The sequence below is a fragment of the Psittacula echo genome (assembly GCF_963264785.1).
Source record: "Psittacula echo genome assembly, chromosome: 28".
In the NCBI taxonomy this organism is placed as follows: Eukaryota; Metazoa; Chordata; class Aves; order Psittaciformes; family Psittacidae; genus Psittacula; species Psittacula echo.
The window spans coordinates 1,391,006-1,412,414 of record NC_137763.1 but is presented as its reverse complement, the minus strand read 5'-3'; the positions used below and the strand labels follow the sequence as shown (position 1 = coordinate 1,412,414).

Sequence of the window (21,409 nt, the reverse complement as noted above, 5' to 3'; positions counted from 1 at the left end):
ACCCCCTGGACAGCACATGGGGAGCCATAGGGCAACGTGGGGACCCCCTGGACAGCACATGGGGAGCCATAGGGCAACGTGGGGACTCCCTGGACAGCACATGGGGAGCCATAGGGCGACGTGGGGACCCCCTGGACAGCACATGGGGAGCCATAGGGCGACGTGGGGACACCGTGGGGAGCCCTAGGTCAGTATGGGGAGCCATAGAGCAAGGTGGGGATCGCATGGACAGCACATGGGGACCTGTTGGTCCTCTTTGGGGACCCGCAGATCACTGTGTGGACTCCCAGGTCAACATGGGGACCTGTAGGCCCATATGAGGGCCCCATTGACCCCCTATAGAGGACCTATAAGGAACAAATGGAACCCTTGGAGACACCCCAGTATGGACCAGTATGAACCACTACATCCCAGCTGGGAACTCCTGGATCTACATTGCCTTGGGCCAGACCAGTACGGACCATCACGGACCAGGATGGGTCTGAGTTGGACCAGTACAGCTCCACCAATTGGAATCGCTGCTTTGACATTGCCTTCAGCACTCCCAGTATGGACCAGTAAGGACCAGCATGGCAGCCCAATGGGAGCTCTTCACCTGTGTGGCCTTGTGTCCTCCCACTATGGAACATTATGGACTGGTGGGGCGCACTGACTGGGATCTAATGCGCATATGGCTTCTTCCAGTATGGACCATTGCAGCCCAGTTCCTGCCCCTGCCCCAGGTTCCTTTTACCCTCTCCTTATTTATTGTCCTCCCCCCCCGGGGGGGTATTTTGGCATCTGGGATCTGTGGGGTGCTGGAGACGTCAATAAACCTGATGCCTGTGACTGGTGTTTGGGATTCCCAGTATGGGCTGGGGGGTCCCAGTATGGACTGGGAAGCGATGGTGGTCTCTGTTGTGGTGTGGTAAGAGGGCTGGGATCTTCCTCGTGTTCCCATGTGCCTCCCAGTGTCCCCAGTTCTAGTCCCATCACTGGCTGCATTGGCTGAGGCTGTTCCCAGTTCCCTTCCCATCACCTCCCATTGCCCCCAGTCGCCCCCCATCACCTCCCGGTCCTTTCCAGTCCCCCTCCCATTGCCTCCCAGCCCCCCCCCAGTTCTCCCCGCACCCCGGAGGTGACGTCTCGGCCACCTCAGGCCTTTGGGTGCTTCCGGGCGGAAGAGGCCTCTGCAGGGACCCAGGCACAGGGGGGGGGTCCAGGCACCGGAGTGTCCCAGCGCACCCAGGGATGAGCCGGGGGGGGGACCCGGGGGGGGCCCACGTCCCCTCAGCGCTGCTGCAGCCCCAGGAGAACCTGCGGCTGTTTGAGTTCCTGGGCAGGAAATGTGTGGTGAGGGGGGGGACGGCACTGGGAAGGTCCCGTGGGGCCTCCTTGGGGGTCTCATTGGGATAAATGGGGGTCTGGAGGAAGCTGGGGGGGCCTAAAGGGGTGGGGGGTCCCATGGCGGCATTTGGCGGGGGGGTTTGGGAGCCCTATGGAGGGGTTTGGGGGGGCAAAGGGTGGTTTTGGGGGCTCTCTGGGGTCTCTATAGAGCTCTGTGGGGCTCTATGGGTCTCTGTGGGGCTCTCTAGGGGTCTCTATGGGTCTCTAACGTGCTCCATGTGTCTCCGTGGGAGCTCCCTGGGGCTCTCTGGGTGCTCTCTGAGTGCTCTATAGGGGTCTCTACGGTCCTCCATGGGTCTCTATGGGGTCCTGCTGTGCCGCAGGCGCTGGTGACGGCGGTGGCGCAGCTCGTGGTGGCCGAGCCGGGGGCCACGGGGGACGGCGCGGGAGGGGCCTGGGTCCGGCGCGGCTGCGGCGCCGTTTGCCTGGTGCGGGACGGCGCCCGGCGCTCCTACTTCATCCGGTTCTACGAGCTGGGCGTGAGTGCAGCGGCGGGGGGGCCGGGGGGGGGCTCTATGGGAGTCCCGGAGGTCTCTCACGGGGGGGGGGGGGGGTCCTGGGGCTCTCCGGGAGTCTCTCATAGGGGGTCTCTGGGGAGGTCCCTGCGGGTCAATGGGGGTGGTCCCGGGCAGGGGTCTCTCGGGGGACCTCTCCTAGGGGTCCCTGGGGGGTGCCTCTGGATGCCTCGGGGGATCTCTGGGGTGTCCCGGGGGGGGTCCCGGGGGTCTGCAGGGGTGGTCTCTGATCGGGGTCTCTGACAGGGGGCTGTGAGGGGGGCGCTGCGCTGGGAGCAAGAGCTGCAGGCGGGGATGGGCTACACGGCCCGCACCCCCTTCTTTCACACCTTCGCCTCCGACGTGAGTGGGCGGGGCCTCTGGGAATGGGCGGGGCCTCTGGGAAGGGGCGGGGCCAACGGGAGGGGAAGCTGCGGGGGGCTCTGGGTTTTGGAGGCTGGGTGGGCGGGGCTTAGGGGTGGGTGGAGCCAAGTGAATGCGGGGAGGCGACGGGTGTCAGGGTGGGCAGCGGGTGGGGCCAAGGGGCGGGGCTTGTCACGCGTGGGCGTGGCCAAGGGGTGGGGATTGCTACGCGTGGGTACGAGCAAAGGGGAGGGGTTTATGGCATGTGGGCGGGGCTAAGGGGGTGGGGCGGGGCTTGTGACCTATGGCAGGGCTCGCTGCCTGTGGGCAGGGCCCATAGGGCAGCGCCCTGATTGGCTGCGCAGGAGGGCCCCGCAGGGCTGAACTTCGCTGACGAGCGGGAGGCGGCCGCCTTTGAGGCTCTGGTCCTGGAGCGGCTGCGCCGGCGCCAGCAGCGGGCGGGTGAGAGCAGCAGCCCCGCAGCGCCCCCGAAGCCCTGGGGCAGCCCCGCACTCAACCTTCTCCTGTCTCTCCCCAGAGAAGCGGCAGCTCCCGCCTCTCCCCCCCCCCGGTGATGGTGAGTTCCCCCTGCACTGAGGGGGGCAGAACTGGAGGGCACAAGGGGTCCTGTGGGGTGCGGCACCAACAGCCACCTGGCCCCCCCCACAGAGTGTCCTGGCAGCCTGTCCTGCACCCCCACGGCCCCTGGTGATGGCAGCGGTGATTGTCTGCCCCACAGTGGCATCTTGCAGCCCCGCAGCGGGGTCTCGCTGCCCTACAGAGAGTTACTCGGATGTATCGTGTCCTTTGCAGCCCCTCTACTGCCAGCGGTGCCCATCAGCAACCCTGACATCACCGCATCCCGCTACCGGGGGCTGCCCAGCCCCGCAAATGGACCCACAGCGAGTCCCACAGCTGAGGAGCAGAAGAAAAGCCGCAAGAAGATCTCCAAGGCCGACATCGGTGCCCCGTCCGGCTTTAGGTGGGTCTGGCAATGGGAACGTGAGGGGCTGTATGGGGCAGAGGGGAGACCTCACTGTGGTCCCAGCTGTGGGACAACATCTGCTCATCCTCCATCATCCCAGGCACGTCGGTCACATCGGTTGGGACCCCAGTAATGGCTTTGATGTAGGTGTCTCCTGTGCCTGCTCTGCCCCCGCTGCCGTGGGGCACTGCTGTGGGGCTGATACGAGCTGTGGGACGCAGGTGGCGGCGCTGGACCCTGCTCTACGGGCACTCTTCTCCCAGGCTGGCATCACTGAGGTGCAACTGGCTGACGCCGAGACCTCCCGCCTCATCCACGACTTCATCACTGAACGGGGTGGGCTGCAGGCAGTGCGGGAGGAGCTGCAGCGCCAGGGTCAGCCCCCTCTCCCCCCGTGCTCATTAACATGCTAATTATAACACACTAATTAACATCTCTCCCACCCCCCAACAGGTCCCCCCCTCCCGCCGAGCCGAGGGGCTGCCCCTCCTCCTCCTCCCCTTCCCCCGGGTCCCTCCCGCAGCCGCACGGGGCCGCTGCCCCCACCGCCAGGGGGCGCCCTGCCACCGCCCCGCGCTGGCCCCGCCCCTCCCGCGCTGGCCCCACCCTCCCGGCCCGTGGCTCCGCCTCCTGGACGTGGCTCCGCCCCCCCGGGGCCCACCGAGGCTCCGCCTCCTCCTCCGCCGCCCCCTCCGCCGGCCACCTCCGGCAGAGGCCCCGTAACCCCCCCGGGGCGGGGGGCGCTGCTGGACCAGATCCGCCAAGGGGTGACCCTGAACAAGGTCAGTGGGGGGGGGGTTTGGGGTGTCCCGTGGGTCCCCGGGGCTCGGGGGAGGACAAGGGGGGTGCCAGGAGCCCCTGGGGCTGGGGGGTTTCGTGCAGTCCCGGTGCCCCCATGACCCCTCCTTACCCCCCTCAGACCCCCGAGTGCCCCGAGAGCAGCAGCGGTGGCGCCGGCGCGGGGGGGCTGGTGGGGGCCCTCATGGACGTGATGCAGAAGCGCAGCAGAGCCATCCACTCCTCGGGTGAGCGCTCGGGGGGGGGATGACACGTACCCCGCAGCCCCTGTGCTCCCCCCTTGACACCCCACCTGGCACCCCTGTTCCTGCAGACGAGGGTGAAGAACTCGAGGAGGAGGAGGAAGAAGACGAGTGGGATGACTGAGCACCCCCAGCCCCACCAGGCACAGACTGAACCCCCACCCTGAGGGACCCCTTCCCAGAGTCTCACTTTGGCAGGAGGCCGCCATTAAAGGCATCGCTAATCACCGCTAATGAGCGTTAATGATCGTCATTGAAGGGATGGGGGGGGGAAGAAATGGAATGCCCGTGCAAGAAGTGTGCAACGGGTGTGCAATGAGTGTGTGCCACGGTTTAAGCCCAGCCGGCAACCCAGAACAACGCAGCCGCTCGCTCACTCCCTCCCCTTCCTCTCTCCTGCTCCTGGAGGGATGGGGAGGAGAATGGAAAGAGGGTCACTTCCACAGGTTGAGATAAGAGCAGTCCAGTAACTAAGGTATAACACAAATCACTGCTGCTGCCACCAATCATAATAATGATAAGAGAAATAACAAGGGAAGAGAATACGATACCGCCCGCCAGAAATGAGCCCGACAGAGAAGAGGCCGTGCCCTTCCAGGGAACTCCCAGTTACATCCCGGGCATGCCGTGCTGTGCTATGGAATGCCTCTTTGGCTAGTTGGGGTCAGGGGTCCTGTCCCTGCTTCCTCCTGCCTTCCCCTCCTCCCTGGCAGAGAGCAAGACTCACAAAGTCCTTGGTCAGAGTAAACGTCACTGAGCAGCAACTGAAAGCATCGGTGTTATCAGCGCTGTTCCCAGGCTGAAAGCCAAAACCACAGCGCGGCACCAGCTGCTAAGGGGAAAACTGACTGCTGCTGCTGAACCCAGGGCAGTGTGAAGGGCATGCAATGAGTGTAAACAAATGGCAGGCCTCTGCTGTAGAGCCAGGACAGGAAGCTGCTGCTGGGCCTGTTCTGTAGACAGCCAGCTAAACTGGCCTGAACCAGCCTAAACCGGATTAAACCGGCCTAAACCGGCCTGCACCCACCTGAACAGGCCTGGACTGCCCTAAACCAGATTAAACTGGCCTGAACCAGCCTAAATAGAGTCTCAGCTACAGTCTGAGTCTGAATAGCAGCTCCAGAAACTGAGCCCCAGAGTTTCAGCCCCAGTCCCAGCTCAGAGCGTGAGCCCCGGAGCCAGAGGCTGAACCTGAGAGCGTCAGCGAAGAAGAGCCAGGACAGAAAACTGGAGCTGGGACCCCCCCAAAGGGACCCCCCCAAAGGGACCCCCAGGGGGGCACACGACGGGGATTCCAAATGGGGACCCCTTAAACAGGGAAACCCCGGAACAGGAACCCCCGAATGGACCCCAAAACAGGGATCCCCCAATGGGGACACCCCAATGAAGATCCCCCCAAAGGGACCCCAAGGGGAACCCCTAAAACGGGGATGCCCTGAAAAGGGACCCCAAAATGGGGACTCCAAACAGGGACATCCCCAAAGGGAGGACTCCCCCCCCCCCCAAAAGGGGACACCCAGAAACGAGACCCCAAAACGGGGATTCTCCAACAGGGACACCCCCAATAAGGATGCCCCAAAGGGGACCCCTAAAGCAGGGAGCCCCCAAAGAGACCCCAAACCTGGGACACCCCAAAGGGGGATCCCAAAACAGGGACCCCCCAAACCCATCCCTTTATCCCCCCCCCCCCGGAGCCTGCATCCGGTAACCCCAAATACCCCCGCAGGGACCCCAACGCCTGAGACCCCCCTCACTGCCCCACATCACCCCATGGGGACCTCACTTCCCCCAATCCCCCATGGGGACCCCCATTCAGCCCCCTTTATGTGGGTCCATGGGTCCAGCCCCACATCTCCCCCCATGTGTGGGGCAGGGATGAGAGCTTGGGCTGGGGAAGGGAGACCCCCAACACCCCATAGGGCCCCCCATTACCCCCCGCCCCGCATGGAGACCCCCCCATCCCCCCCATGTGGGTCCGGCCCCACATCTCCCCCCATGTGTGGGGCAGGGACGAGAGCTTGGGCTGGGGAGAAGAGACCCTCAACGACCCCCAACACCCCATAGGGCTCCCCATTATCCCCCACCCCCCAGACTCTATGGGGAGCTATGGGGTGCGCTATGGGGTGCCATAGGGCGCTAGGAAGCTCTATGGGGAGCTATGGGATGTGCTATGGAGTACCATGGGGTGCTATAAGGTACCACGGGGCGCTATGGGGAGCTGTGGGGTGCTATGGAGGACTACGGGTGGGGCTATGGGTCACTATGGATCACTATGGGTCACTATGGATCGCTATGGGTCACTATGGAGCACTATGGGTCACTATGGAGCACTATGGGGGGCACTATGGGTTGCTATGGGTGGCTATGGGGCTCTATGGATCACTGTGGGGCGCTATAGGGAACACTATGGGGGGCGCTATGGGGCGCTGTGGGGCACTGTGGGTCGCTATGGGTTGCTATGGGGCTCTATAGGTGGCTATGGGTGGCTATGGGGTGCTATGGGTGGCTATGGGGCGCTATGGGGCTCTATGGGTCGCTGTGGGGCGCTATGGGGAGCACTATGGAGGGCGCTATGGGGCGCTGTGGGTAGCTATGAGTGGCTATGGGTGGCTATGGGTGGTTATGGGGCTCTATGGGTGGCTATGGGTGGTTATGGGGCTCTATGGGTTGCTATGGGTGCTATGGGGCTCTATGGGTGGCTATGGGTGGTTATGGGTGCTATGGGGCTCTATGGGTGGCTATGGGTGGTTATGGGACTCTATGGGGCTCTATGGGTCGCTATGGGTGGTTATGGGACTCTATGGGTTGCTATGGGTGCTATGGGGCTCTATGGGTGGTTATGGGTGCTATGGGGCTCTATGGGTGGCTATGGGTGGTTATGGGGCTCTATGGGTGGTTATGGGTGCTATGGGGCTCTATGGGTGGCTATGGGTGGTTATGGGGCTCTATGGGTGGCTATGGGTGGTTATGGGGTTCTATGGGTGGTTATGGGTGCTGTGGGGCTCTATGGGTGGCTATGGGTGGTTATGGGGCTCTATGGGTGGTTATGGGTGCTATGGGGCTCTATGGGTGGCTATGGGTGGTTATGGGGCTCTATGGGTGGCTATGGGTGGTTATGGGGCTTTATGGTCTCTATGGTCTCTATGGGTCTCTATGGTCTCTATGGTCTCTATGGTCTCTATGGTCTCTCTGGTCTCTATGGTCTCTATGGTCTCTATGGGTCTCTATGGTCTCTATGGGTCTCTATGGTCTCTATGTTCTCTATGGTCTCTATGGGTCTCTATGGTCTCTATGGTCTCTATGTTCTCTATGGTCTCTATGGGGTCTCTATGGTCTCTATGGTCTCTATGGTCTCTATGTTCTCTCTGGTCTCTATGGTCTCTATGGTCTCTATGTTCTCTATGGTCTCTATGGGTCTCTATGGTCTCTATGGTCTCTATGGTCTCTCTGGTCTCTCTGGTCTCTATGGTCTCTATGTTCTCTATGGTCTCTATGGGGTCTCTATGGTCTCTATGGTCTCTATGGTCTCTATGGTCTCTCTGGTCTCTCTGGTCTCTATGGTCTCTATGTTCTCTATGGTCTCTATGGGTCTCTATGGGGTCTCTATGGTCTCTATGGTCTCTCTGGTCTCTCTGGTCTCTATGGTCTCTATGGGTCTCTATGGTCTCTATGGTCTCTATGTTCTCTATGGTCTCTATGGTCTCTATGGGTCTCTATGGGGCTCTCACCCCCAGGCTGCGGCCTGCGCTGCCATGCCGGGTGCTGGGACTTGCTCCGTGCCCGGTGCCGGCCCCGCGGCTGCAGCGTCACCGGGGCCCCCCCTGCCCCCAGCCCCACAGGTGAGACCCCAACCGTGACCTCTGACCCCCCCCCATACCAACCCCCCCCCATAACGACCCCAACCCCCCCCCGGACCCCCCGAGGAGCTGCAGGAGGACGGGGTCTTCGATGTTCACCTCTAGGCACGGGGGGGGCAGCACTTGGGGGGCTGGAGCTTGAACTTGGGGGGCTGGACCCCAGGGACCCTGAACTTGGGGCTCTGGACATTGGGGTTCACCCCCTCCTGCCCCCTTTCTGCAGGGCCCCCAGGGCTCCGGCTCTCCCTGACCCTGTTTGACCCCCGGACCCTTCCCCACACTTGGGGGGCGATGTGGGGCAGCGCTTGGGCCTGCAATAAATGGACCATTTGAAGGCTGGGGGTCTCTATGGGGCGTCTATGGGGGGTCTGGGGGTCTCTATGGGGTGCATGATGGAGGCCTGTGGGGCAGCTGTGAGACTATGAGGTGTCTATGGGGACACTGTGGGGCTGGCTATAGGGTGTCTATGGCAGCTGTGAGACCCGTGTGGGCTCCCTATGGAAGGCACCCCTATCTGTGGGGCAGCTGCAGGGCTCTCTATGGGGTGTCTATGGGGACACCATGGGGCAGCTGCCATTCCTCAGGGCTCCCTATGGGGAGTGTCTATGAAGTGTCTATGGGGCAGCTGTGGACTATCAGTGGGGTGTGTATGGGGTATCTATGGGTGTCTATGAGGTGTCTATAGGGTACCTATGGGGTATCTCTGGGGTGTCTATGGGGTGTCCCTGAGGTGTCTTTAGGGTGTCTGGGAGTGTCTATGGGGTGTTTGTGGGTGTCTATGGGGTGTCTGTGGGTGTCTATGGGTGTCCATGGGATGTCCATGCTGTGTCTCTAGGGTGTCTCTAGGGTGTCCACGGACTTGTCTATCGGTGTCTATGGGGTGTCTATAGGGTGTCTATGGGGTACCTCTGGGGTGTCTACGGAGTGTCTCTAGGGTGTCCACGGGTTTATCTATCGGGTGTCTATGGGGTGTCTATAGCTCTATGGGTGTCTCTAGGGTGTCCATGGGATGTCCATGGGGTGTCTCTAGGGTGTCCACGGACTTGTCTGTGGGTGTCTACGGGGTGTCTATAGGGTGTCCCTGAGGTGTCTATAGGGTGTCAATGGGATGTCTGTGGGTGTCTATGGTTGTCTATGGGGTACCTGTGAGTGTCTATGGGTGTCTACAGGGTGCCCATGGGTGTCTATGGGTGTCTATCGTGTCTATGGGGTGTCTATGGTTGCCTATGGGGTGTCTATGGGGTGTCTATGGGTGTCTATGGTTGTATATGGGTGTCTATTGGGTGTCTATGGATGTCTATGGGTGTCTATGGGGTGTCTATGGGTGCCTAAGTGTGTCTATAGGGTGTCTGTGGATGTCTATGGGTGTCTAGGGACGTCTATGGGTGTCTATGGATGTCTATGGGGTGTCTGTGGGGTGTCTATGGGGTATCTATGGGTGTCTATGGGTGTCTATAGGGTGTCTGTGGGTGTCTATAGGTGTCTATGGGGTATCTATGGGTGTCTATGGGTGTCTATAGGGTGTCTGTGGGTGTCTATAGGTGTCTATGGGGTATCTATGGGTGTCTATGGGTGTCTATAGGGTGTCTGTGGGTGTCTATAGGTGTCTATGGGGTATCTATGGGTGTCTGTGGGTGTCTATGGGTGTCTATAGGGTGTCTATGGGTGTCTATAGGTGTCTATGGGGTGTCTGTGGTGTCCATGGGGCAGCTTCAGCCTGGGGGGGGGTGGAGGCGGGGGGGGCTGGGGGCGGGGCGTGCGGGGCGCGCGGGGCCGGTGCCGTGCGCGTGCCCGCGGCGGGCGGGAGCTGCGGGAGCGGCGGGAGCGGGGCCGGGGCCGGGGCAGGTACCGGGGACACGGGGGGGGAGGGGCGGGATGGGGGGTTTGGGGGGGGAGGGGCACTGGGGGGAGCGGGTTGTGGGGGGATGGGCAGGAATAGGGGTAACGGGGGGGAAGGTGAGGGACGGGGGGTGCGGGATTAAGGGTCTGTGGGGGGGGGAGGGGCAGGATGGGGGTCCCGGGGTGGGGGAGGGGTGGGGATGGGGGTCTCGGAAGGGGGGGGATGGGTTCGATGCGGGTCTGATGGGTGCAGGATCGGGGGGAGGGGCGGGGATGGGGGCTCGGGGGGGGGGGATGCGGGATGGGGGGGCAGGATAAGGGTCCACCGGGGGGGGAGGGGCAGGATGGCGGTGCCGGGGGGGGAGAGGCTCCCTCGATCCATTGGGGGGGGGGTCGCGTCCTACTCGCCCCTTCCCCCCCCCACTGCAGGGTCTGGGGGCCGCAGCCTCTCCCCCACCCTTCCAACCCCCCCCTCCCCCACTGCGGGGTCTCGCCCCTCCCCTCCCCCACTCCCCCCCCCCAGGCTCGTGCACGCGTGTGCACGGGGGGGGGCCCGGCCTTGACACCGGGGGCCGGGGCACACGCGTGTGCAATGGGGGGGGGGGGGGGGGCTGCGGGTGCACGTGCAAGGGGTGGGGGGAGCAGGACTGCACACGCGTGTGCAAGGCATGAGCATGGGAAACGGGGGGGGGGGGCCGGGGGGGGGGCCCGGGGGGGGCACAAGAGCGTGCGAAGGGGGGTGTGCACGGGAATGGGGTGCACGTGGGGGGTGCATGGGAATGGGGGGTGCACACGCGTGTGAGTGCCTGCACCAGCGGGGGGGTGTGGTTGGGGGGGTGCACACGTGTGCGTGTGCACATGTATGTGTGTGTGTGCACACGTGTGTGTGTGCACATGTATGTGTGTGTGCACACGTGTGTGTGTGCACATGTATGTGTGTGTGTGCACACGTGTGTGTGTGTACATGTATGTGTGTGTGTGCACACGTGTGTGTGTGTACATGTATGTGTGTGCACACGCGTGTGTTTGCATGTCCGGGCCCATGTGCAAGGCGGGTGCATGCGGGGGGGTTGCAGGGCAGGGGCACACGCGTGTGCGAGGCCTGCAATGGGGACCCCCCCCCCTCCTCCCCCCTCCCTGTGCCCCTCCCTCCCCGCTCCCCCCCCCGGTCTCCTCCCCGTGACCTTCACGTGCCCGCGGGGGGGGCACCCCCAGAGCCCTATGGGGGTGGCACAGGAGCACCCAGACCCCTATAGAGGGGCACCGTGGCACTATGGGGTGGGATAAGAGCACCCAGACCCCTATGAGGGTGTTATGGGTGCACCCAGACCGTTATAGGGCAACCCAGGCCCCTATGGGAACACCCAGACCCCTATGGTAGCACCCAGACCCCTATGGTAGCACCCAGACCCCTATGGGAACACCCAGACCCCTATGGTAGCACCCAGACCCCTATGGGGAACACCCAGACCCCTATGGGAGCACCCAGACCCCTATAGGGGGGCTTCCAGACCCTATGGGGGAAGCCTAGCCCCCAGTGGGAGCACCCAGACCCCTGTGGGGAGCATCCAGACTACTATAGGGGGGTTATGGGAACACCCAGACCCCTATGGGAGCACCCAGACCCCTATGGGAGCACCCAGACCCCTATGAGGGTTTATCGGAGCACCCAGATGCCTATAGAGCAACCCACATCCCTATGGGGGGACCCAGACCCCTATGGGGGGGGCACCCAGACCTCTATGGGGATGTTATGGGAGCACCCAGACTCCTACAGGGGGACCCAGACTCAATGGGGAGCACCCAGACCCCTATGGGAGCACCCAGACCTCACTGGGGAGCACCCAGACCCTATGGGGGGGTTTTGGGGGGTCCCTGTTCCCCCCCCATGTTGGGGGTGTCAGGGTTGGTGGAGGGGCCGCTCCCCCCCTTCCCCTCCCCCCGCAGGTGCCGCCGCGCACGTGATTGGCTCATTAAGCGGTGCATGTTAATGAGCCCCGATGGGGGCTATAAATAACCTGGGGGCTCATTTGCATAATGCCGGGGCCCGGTTGCTGCGGTGACCGGCACCCCCAGCGCTGACTTATTATGGGCTGGAACAAGGAGGGGGTCCCCATTGGCTCCCCCCCTTTAACGCTCTTTCCCCCCCCACAGGTGCCCACCGGACCCCCCATGGGGCTGTGAAGGACGGGGGTGGCCGGGCCCCCCCCCCAGGGCCCCCGCAGGGCCCCCCCCAACGCACTGAGACACCCCATGACCCAGGACATGGGCACCGAGGGGCACTCAGAGACTGCGGCCACCCCAGGGGCCAACCAGGGCTCCATGGCCAACCACAGCTCCATGGTCAACAAAGGCTCCATGGCCACCCAAAGCTCCATGGTCAACCACAGCTCCATGGTCAACAAAGGCTCCATGGCCAACCAAGGCTCCATGGCCAACCAGGGCTCCATGGCCAACCAAGGCTCCATGGCCAACCAGGGCTCCATGGCCAACCAAGGCTCCATGGCCAACCAAGGCTCCATGGCCAACCAAGGCTCCATGGTCAATCTAGAGACTAAAGCCCGCCAGGTCTCCTTGGCCACCCAAGGGCCCCAGGACCATCTAAAGACTAAGGTCAGCCAAGACTTCATGGTCAACAGAGGCTCAATGGCCAACAAGGGCTCCATGGCTCATCAAGGCTCTGAGGACCATGCAGAGACTAAGGCCAAGCAAGGCTCCATGGCCACCCAAAGCTCGCAGAACCAGCTGGAGGCCAATGTCAATGACAGCTCCATGGCCCGGTTAGATGGGAAGGTCTGCCCAGGCCCCACAGCCAGCCAAGGCTCTAAGGACTATCTCGAACCCAAGGTCAACCAAGCCCCTACAGCCCATCTAGACCTCATGGTCCACCAAGGCTCTATGGCCAACCAAGCCTCCAAGACCCACAGAGAGCTCAAGGTCCACCAAAGCCCCATGGCCCATTTAGACATGAAGGTCCATGAAAGCTCAATGGCCAGCCAAGACCCCGACACCCATCTAGAGCCCAAGATCAACCAAGGCCTCATGGCCCATCTAGTTCTGAAGGTCCAACAAGACTCCAGAGCCCACCAAGCCTCCAAGGACCATCTAGAGACCAAGGTCAACCTTAACCCCACGGCCCATGTAGAGCCCAAGGTCAACCACAGCCCCATGGCATGTCTAGACTTGAAGGTCCACCAGGACTCTGTGTCCACCCAGGGCTCCACAGCCCACTTAGAGCCCGATTTCCACAACACCCCCACATCCAACCGGGCCCCCCCATCCCATCGATGTCCCCGTGTCCCTTTGGGCCCCCACCTGAGCTTGGTGCTGCTGACCTTGGGGTCCCTCCTGCTCCCAGTGGCCTCGGGGGCCGCACTGGAGTTTGGGGGCGCCCCGGGCCAATGGGCGCGTTACGGGCGTTGGGCACCGGGTGCCGGTGGTCAACTGAGCTTCAGCTTGAAGACCAACATCTCCCGGGCCCTGCTGCTCTACTTGGACGACGGCGGCAACTGCGACTTCCTGGAGCTGCTGGTGGCCGAGGGGCGGCTGCGGCTGCGCTTCGCCATCGCCTGCGCCGAGCCCGCCACGGTGCAGCCGCCGGCGGTGGTGAGCGACGGGCGCTGGCACATGGTGCTGCTCACCCGCAACGCCCGCGAGACCGCGCTGGCCGTGGACGGGGACGCGCGCGCCGGCGCCGTGCGCTCCAAGCGCGCCGAGATGCTGGTGGCCAGCGACCTGTTCGTGGGGGGGATCCCGCCCGACGTGCGGCTCTCGGCGCTCACCCTCAGCACCGTCAAGTACGAGGCGCCCTTCCGGGGCTGGGTGGCCAACCTGAAGGTGGGCGACGTCCCCGCGGCGCTGCTGGGCGCGCACGGCGTGCGGGGAGAGGGGCAGGAGCGCTGCGCACGGCACCCGCCCTGCGCGCACGGCGGCCGCTGCACCCTGCGCCGCGGGGAGCCCCATTGCGACTGCGCCGGCACCGGCCACCGCGGGCCCTTCTGTGCCGAAGGTGAGCAGTGAGGGGGGGGTCGGCGCGGGTTCATCGCTGGCAGGTGGTGACACCGGATCCTTGTGGCTTCCCGGGGTCTCACGTCCCTGTGGGGTTGCGGGGTTGGGCTTCTCCGTGTCTTTGTGTGCTCCTGGTGTTGGGCATTGTCTTTGTGGTGTTGGACAATGTCTTCATGGCATTGGATGACGTCTTCATGGCGTTGGACAATGTATTCATGGCATTGGATGACACTGTCATGCTGTTGGATGATGTCTTCGTGGTGTTGGACCATGTCTTCATGGCATTCGATGATGTCTTTGTGGAGTTGGACAATGTCTCCATGGCATTGGATGATGATGTCATGGTGTTGGATCATGCTGTCATGGTGTTGGATCATGCCTTTGTGGTGTTGGACCATGTCTTCATGGCATCGGATGACATCTTCATGGCGTTGGACAATGTCTTCATGGCATTGGATGACACTGTCATGGCATTGGATGATGTCTTTGTGGTGTTGGACAATGTCTCCATAGCATTGGATGATGCTGTCATGGCATTGGATGACATGTTCATGGTGTTGGACAATGTATTCATGGAACTGGATAATGCTGTCATGGCATTGGCTGACATCTTGATGGTGTTAGACAACGTCTCCATGGCATCAGATGATGCTGTCATGGTGTTGGATGATGTCTTTGTGGTGTTGGACCATGTCTTCATGGCATCGGATGACATCTTCATGGCGTTGGACAATGTCTTCATGGCATCGGATGATGCTGGCATGGTGTTGGATGATGTCTTTATGGTGTTGGACAATGTCTTCATGGCATTGGATGATGCTGTCATGGTGTTGGATGATGCCTTTATGGTGTTGGACAATGTCTTCATGGCGTTGGATGACATCTTCATGGTGCTGGGCAATGTCTTCGTGGCATTGATGATGCTGTCATGGTGTTAGATGACATCTTCATGGTGTTGAATAATGTATTCATGGCATTGGATGGTGCTGTAATGGCATTGGATGATGTGTTCGTGGTGTTGGATGACACTGTCATGGTGTTGCATGAGGTCTTTGTGGTGTTGGACCATGTCTTCAATGGCATTGGATGATGCTGTCATGGTGTTGGATGACATCTTCACGGTGTTGGACAATGTCCTCATGGCATTGGATGACACTGTCATGGTGTTGGATGACGTCTTCACGGTGTTGGACAATGTCTCCATGGCATTGGCTGACATCTTTGTGGAGCTGGATGATACTGTCGTAGCATTGAATGCCTTCATGGCATTGACATCTTTATGGTCGTGGCGGTTGCCTTCTTGGCGCTGGATGTTGCAATGGTGTTGGACATCCTCATGGCATTGATGTCTTCGTGACACTGGATGTCTTTATGGTGTGGGACAATGTCCTCATAGTTTTGGATGATATCATGGCGTTAGACATCTTCAAGGCACTGACGTCTTCATAGCATTGACATCTTTGTGGTGTTGATGCCTTCACGGTGTTGGACAACACTGCCAATGTGTTAGACAATGTCTTCATGGCTCTGGACATCTTCATGGTGTTGGACAACATCTTCGTGGCGTTGACATTTTTGTGGTGTTGATGCCTTCATGGTGTTAGATGACAATGTCATGGTGTTGACAACCTCACTGTGGTGTTGGGCAATGTCTTCTTCATGGTATTGAATGCCTCCATGGTGTCAGACGTCTTTGTGGTGTTGATGCCTTCATGGCATTGGACGCCTCCACAGTGTTGGACCTTGTCTTCATGGCGTTGGACGATGTTGTCATTGTGTTGGATGTCTTCATAGTGTTGACATCTTTGCATCTTTGTGGTGTTGACATCTTCATGGCATCGGAAGTCTTCATGGTGTCAGACATCTTCATGGTGTTGATGTCTTCATGGCATTGGATTCCTCCAATGGTGTGGGTGATGCCTTCATGGTGTTGGACAACGTCTTCACGGTGTTGACATCTTTGTGGTGCTGATTCCTTCATGGTACTGGATGCTGCCCTCATGGTGCTGGACAACATCTTTGTGAACAACATCAACACCCATCTTTGTGGTGCTGGACATCATGGCATTGACATCTCTGTGGTCTTGGACATGCTCATGGCGTTGGTGCCTCCATGGTGCTGGACGTTGTCTTCACAGTGTTGGTGGCCTCACCTCTGCCCCTCTGGTGTTTCTCCATCTCACAGTGGCCTCAGTCCCACCATGGCTCTGGGCTGTTGCACATCCTCATGCTCACGCTCTCCATGTCCTCACATCCCCTTTGTGCCATGTGCTGTCATCGTCGTCTGGCCACGTCTGTGTCCTTGTGGTGTTGCACATCCTCGTGGTGTCGTGGTCTTGTGTTGCTCCATGTCCTGGTGTCCTCATGTCCTCGTGTCCTGGTGTCTGTCCCCATCCTCTTGGTTTCATTGTGCATCCTCGCAGCGCTGCTTTACGGCTGCCCCCTCGGGTTCCTCTATCCCCTTGTGTCCTGGTGGTGCCCATGGACACGTGTCTCACCATGTCCTTGGGTTGCTCCATGTCCTCGGGTTGCTCCATGTCCTCGTGCCCATGCACACCCTTGTGACCATGACCGTGCCCATGCACACCCTTGCACACCCCCGTGCCTTTGCACGCCCTTGTGCAATCACACGTCCCGGTGCCCTTGCACGCTCTTGTGTCGTTGCACAACTGGGGGCCCTTGCACCCCCATGTGCCCTTGCACGCCCTTGTGGAGTCGCACGTCCTGGTGCCCTTGCACACACTCGTGCAAGGCCCCGGGGCCTGTGTGACCCCGGGGTGCCGGCAAAAGCTGGGTGTCCCCTGAGGCCCTTGTGCAAGGTCCCCCTTGTGCAAGACCCCCCTCGCACACGTCCCTGCTGAGTACCGGTGACAGCCGGCAGCATTGCCATAGCGACAGCATCTCCCAGGCCCGTTGCCATGGTGATGCAGGAGATGGGTTGCCATGGTGATGCAGGAGATGGGTTGCCACAGTGATGCCAGTGCTAGGTTGCCATGGTTGTGCAGGGGATCGGTTGCTATGGTGATGCATGGGATAGGCTACCATGGTGATGCTGGGGCTGTTTTGCCATGGTGATGCTGGCACCTGACCCGTTGCCATGGTGACGGTCGCTGGGGTGCGGTGCTAGGGGAACGGTCGAACTGGGCGCGTCCTTGAAGGGGGGATGGGATGGGAGGGGGGACAGGACGCACTCTCCCATAGGGCACAGGGACCTGTGGGGGGCTGTGGGCTGCGCCATAGGGTGCAGGGTCCTTCTTGGGTGCAGTGGGGTGCTATGGGGAGCTATGGGTGCTGTGTGTGATGTGGGGTCCCTGTGGGCGTGCAAAAGGCATTCAACCCCCCGGGACATGTGTCAGGGTGCGCAAATTGCACCAGGGCGTGCAACACCCCCTGGGCCGTGCACTGCACCCCCCCTGCAACACAACCGTGGTGCAAGGCCCCCCCCCCCCACTTTCCCAAGGTCACCCAAGGGCACGGGGTCGGGCTGGTGTCACGGGGGGGGGCACGAGGGTCCCGCTCACTCTCGCCTCTGCCCTTCCCCTGCTGCTGCCTGGACCCCCAGAGGAAGAACCGGCCGTGGAAGGTGAGTCGGGGTGTGCAAGGCACGAGGGGGGGTGTGCAAGGGACAAGAGGGTTGTGGGAGGGACAAAGGGGGGGTTGTGCAGGGGACAAAGGGGGGGTTGTGCAAGGGACAAAGAGGGGGTTGTGCAGGGGACAAAGAGGGGGTTGTGCAGGGGACAAGTGGAGGGGTTATCCAAGGCTCACAGGGGGTGCAGAGCAGGTTTAGCACAGGGCAGGGGCTGGTGCCCGGCCCAGCAGCCGTGCCGTGCCGGGAGCAGGGCCGTGTGCAACGCACGAGGCTCGTGCAATGACGTCACCCGCATGACGTCACCACCCTCCCCCACCCAATAGGACGGCGCGATGCAAACCACGAACCCTCGCGGGGGCGCTGCGGCGCCGGGTGGGTTTTGAGGAAGGGCGGGGTTATGCAAATGAAGGCGCACCGGCAGCCAATAGGGAGGCGCGTTCGCGCTGGAGGGGCGGGGCGTGTCCCCGCGCGAGGCTCGCCCCGCCCTCCCCGTGTCTCATCCCCTCCCCCCCCCCTCCTCGGGGGGTTTTTTCCCGCCACGAGTTGGGGAAAAACCCGCGGGAAAAGGGGGGGGGGGGAGGGGCGGGTCCTATGTTGGCCCCTCCCCCCCCGCTCCTGGCCCCGCGCCCGCCCCGCCCCCCCCCGGCATCGCCCGATGCCGTCACAAGTTAAAGCGCTTTAAGTTGTGACGGGGCCCGCGGTGACGTCACCCACACCCCACCCCCCCTCCCGGGCTCTCGGGAGCGATCGTGTCCTTTGGGCGGAAACTCCGGATTCGGCTTTTTTAGTTCTTTTTGAGAGTTTTCATCGTTTTTCCCCTTTTTTAACATTTTGCTTTGTCATTTCCCCCCTTTTTTCCCTGTTTTGCTTTTTTTATTTTCCCCTTTTTGATTTCTTCCCTTTTTTCTTTTTCTCTTTTAATTTTCCCACTTTTTACGTTGTTCTCCCCATTGTTTTTTTCCCTTTTATACTTTTTTGATTTTTTGCTATTTCCCAATTTTTAATTTCCCCTTTTTGTTTTTTCTATTTTTCCTCTTTTTATTTTTTCCTTTAAAATTTTCCCTTTTCTGTATTTTTCCCTTTTTTAATTTTCCCCCTTTTTTCTTTTTACATTTTTATTTTTCCCCTTTTTAACTTTTTCCCTTTTTCGATCATTTCCCCATTTTTTCCCATTTTCCCTTTAAAAATTTATTTTTCTTTTTTTCATTTTCCTTTTAAACTTTTTTTTATTTTGAAACTTTTGAAACTTTTTCTTTGCTTATTTTGTTCCTCTTAAAATTATTTTTATTTTTTATTATTATTCTTCTTTTTACCATTTACCTTTTTTGTCATATTTTCCTTTTCATTTTTTCCTTTTCACCATTTTTCCTTTTTTCCCGTTTTCCATTTTAAAATTATTTTCCTTTCTTGATCCTTTTCCTTTTTTGCTTCATTTTCCTTTATTAAATTGTGTTAAAATTTCATAATTTTCGTGGTTTATTTTATTTTCCCTTTAAACATCATTTTCCCTTTCTTTAATTTTCCCTCTTTGAACCTTTCCCTCTTCTTTAATTTCCCCTTTTTCCACCATTTCCCCTTTTTTCACATTTTCCCCTTCAAAATTATTTTTCCCTTCTTATTTTCCTTTTTAAAAATCATTTTCCCCATTTTTATCTCTTTTCCCCCTTTCTCGGATTCATTTCCCCTTTTTCCTCACTTTTCATTTCTCATTTCCCCTTTTCCCATCCCCCTCCCCACGACTTTCCCTTTTCTTTCCCTTTTGCCACTTTTGATTCTTTTCCCTTTTTTCCTCCTTTTTTCCCCCCTTTTCCCCTTTCACTTTTCCATTTTTCAACATTTCTCCTTTTTTTGCTCATTTCCCCCTTTTTTCCTCCACCACTTTCACTTTTTCCCCCCCATTTTCGTTCCCCCCCCCCATAACTTTCACTTTCGTTCCTTCTCCCCTCCCCCCAAGCCGCTCTCGCGCTCTTTCACCACTTTCACTTTCTTCTCCCGGAACTTTCCCTTTTCCACTTCCGCTTTTCCCGCGTTTTCCTTTGGCTCCGCCCCCCCAGGCCCCGCCCACCTGCGAGTCACCGGCCAAGGTAATGACGCGACCCCTCCCCCCCCCCCCCCGCGCCATCCTCATCCTCACCGTCATCACCGACCCCCCCCCTCGACGTCATCACCAGCGTCATCAGCGTCACCGCCACCCCCCGCCCCTCCCCCGCATCGTGTCTGTGGTTCGTGGACACGGGGGGGGGAGGGGCGGCCGCCTCGCGCGGGGACGGGGGGGGGAGGGGAAGGGGGAGGGGAGGGGGAGGGGCAGCTCCTTGCACGGGCACGAGGCCCTGCACACGCGCCCCCCCCCCCGCACGCGGACTGAGGGAGCCCCCTCGGTCCCATCCCCCCCCGCACACACCCACCCCCCCCCCCGCGTCGTGCAGGGGGGGGGGCCCGCCCGGGCGTGTGTTCGCGCCTGTGCACACGCGTGTGACCCCCCGTGACCCCCCCCTCCCCAGGGCCCGCCGAGGTCACCGAGGGGGGAACCGGCCGCGGCGCCGGCGAGATCCAGCAGGCGGCGAAAGGTCAGTGACCTGCACACGCGTGCGCACGCACACGCATGAACATGCACACACACGTGTTCTCACACACACGCACACACACGTGTTCTCACACACACGTGTTCTCACACACATGCACACACACGTGTTCTCACACACATGCACACACACGTGTTCTCACACACACATGTTCTCACACACATGCACACACACGTGTTCTCACACACATGTGTTCTCACACACATGCACACACACGTGTTCTCACACACATGCACACACGTGTTCTCACACACACGTGTTCTCACACACGTGTTCTCACACACACATGTTCTCACACACATGCACACACACGTGTTCTCACACACATGTGTTCTCACACACATGCACACACACGTGTTCTCACACACACATGCACACACGTGTTCTCACACACATGCACACACACGTGTTCTCACACACATGCACACACGTGTTCTCACACACATGCACACACACGTGTTCTCACACACATGTGTTCTCACACACATGCACACATATGTGTTCTCACACACATGCACACACGTGTTCTCACACACATGCACACACACGTGTTCTCACACACATGTGTTCTCACACACATGCACACACACGTGTTCTCACACACATGCACACACGTGTTCTCACACACACGTGTTCTCACACACGTGTTCTCACACACACGTGTTCTCACACACGTGTTCTCACACACACATGTTCTCACACACATGCACACACACGTGTTCTCACACACACGTGTTCTCACACACGTGTTCTCACACACACATGTTCTCACACACATGCACACACACGTGTTCTCACACACGTGTTCTCACACACATGCACACATACGTGTTGTCACACACATGCACACACGTGTTCTCACACACGTGTTCTCACACACACATGTTCTCACACACATGCACACACACGTGTTCTCACACACATGTGTTCTCACACACATGCACACACGTGTTCTCACACACACGTGTTCTCACACACGTGTTCTCGCACACACATGTTCTCACACACATGCACACACACGTGTTGTCACACACATGCACACGTGTTCTCACACACTTGCACATGCACACGCACACGTATGGGCATGCACACGCATGTACACACGCACAGACATGCACATACATGTGCACTCACACACGTACACGAAGACACATTAACACACACACATGTCCACACGCACACATATGGGCATGCACATAGATGTACACACATATGCGCACTCAGGCACACACATGTTCTCGCACATGCACACACGTGTGCACTCAC

At 59.6% G+C, this 21,409-nt stretch overlaps 2 protein-coding genes across 2 annotated transcripts in view; both read left to right on the top strand.

Annotated features, from left to right (window-relative positions):
- Nucleotides 1-1,230: 1,230 nt before the first annotated feature.
- Nucleotides 1,231-4,449, top strand: LOC308230823 (actin nucleation-promoting factor WAS-like; the record flags this gene model as incomplete). Its single annotated transcript, XM_080635780.1, has 10 exons — nt 1,231-1,332; nt 1,710-1,865; nt 2,148-2,243; nt 2,609-2,705; nt 2,782-2,820; nt 3,057-3,225; nt 3,329-3,603; nt 3,682-4,010; nt 4,148-4,253; nt 4,340-4,449. The coding sequence occupies 10 exons, from the start codon at nt 1,231-1,233 to the stop codon at nt 4,390-4,392; spliced, it is 1,422 nt and encodes a 473-aa protein (XP_080491906.1). The 3' UTR covers nt 4,393-4,449.
- A 7,768-nt stretch (nt 4,450-12,217) lies between these two features.
- LOC308230822 (neurexin-2-like) overlaps nt 12,218-21,409 on the top strand; it is a gene marked incomplete at both ends in the record, with an annotated part of 47,795 nt that continues 38,603 nt past the window's right edge. The window contains 7 exons of the mRNA XM_080635779.1: nt 12,218-13,966; nt 14,017-14,903; nt 15,021-15,263; nt 15,660-15,879; nt 17,433-17,555; nt 19,516-19,645; nt 20,063-20,128. Of these exons, the coding sequence (XP_080491905.1) occupies nt 12,218-13,966; nt 14,017-14,903; nt 15,021-15,263; nt 15,660-15,879; nt 17,433-17,555; nt 19,516-19,645; nt 20,063-20,128 (3,418 nt within the window). The remainder of the gene's footprint in view (nt 13,967-14,016; nt 14,904-15,020; nt 15,264-15,659; nt 15,880-17,432; nt 17,556-19,515; nt 19,646-20,062; nt 20,129-21,409) is intronic.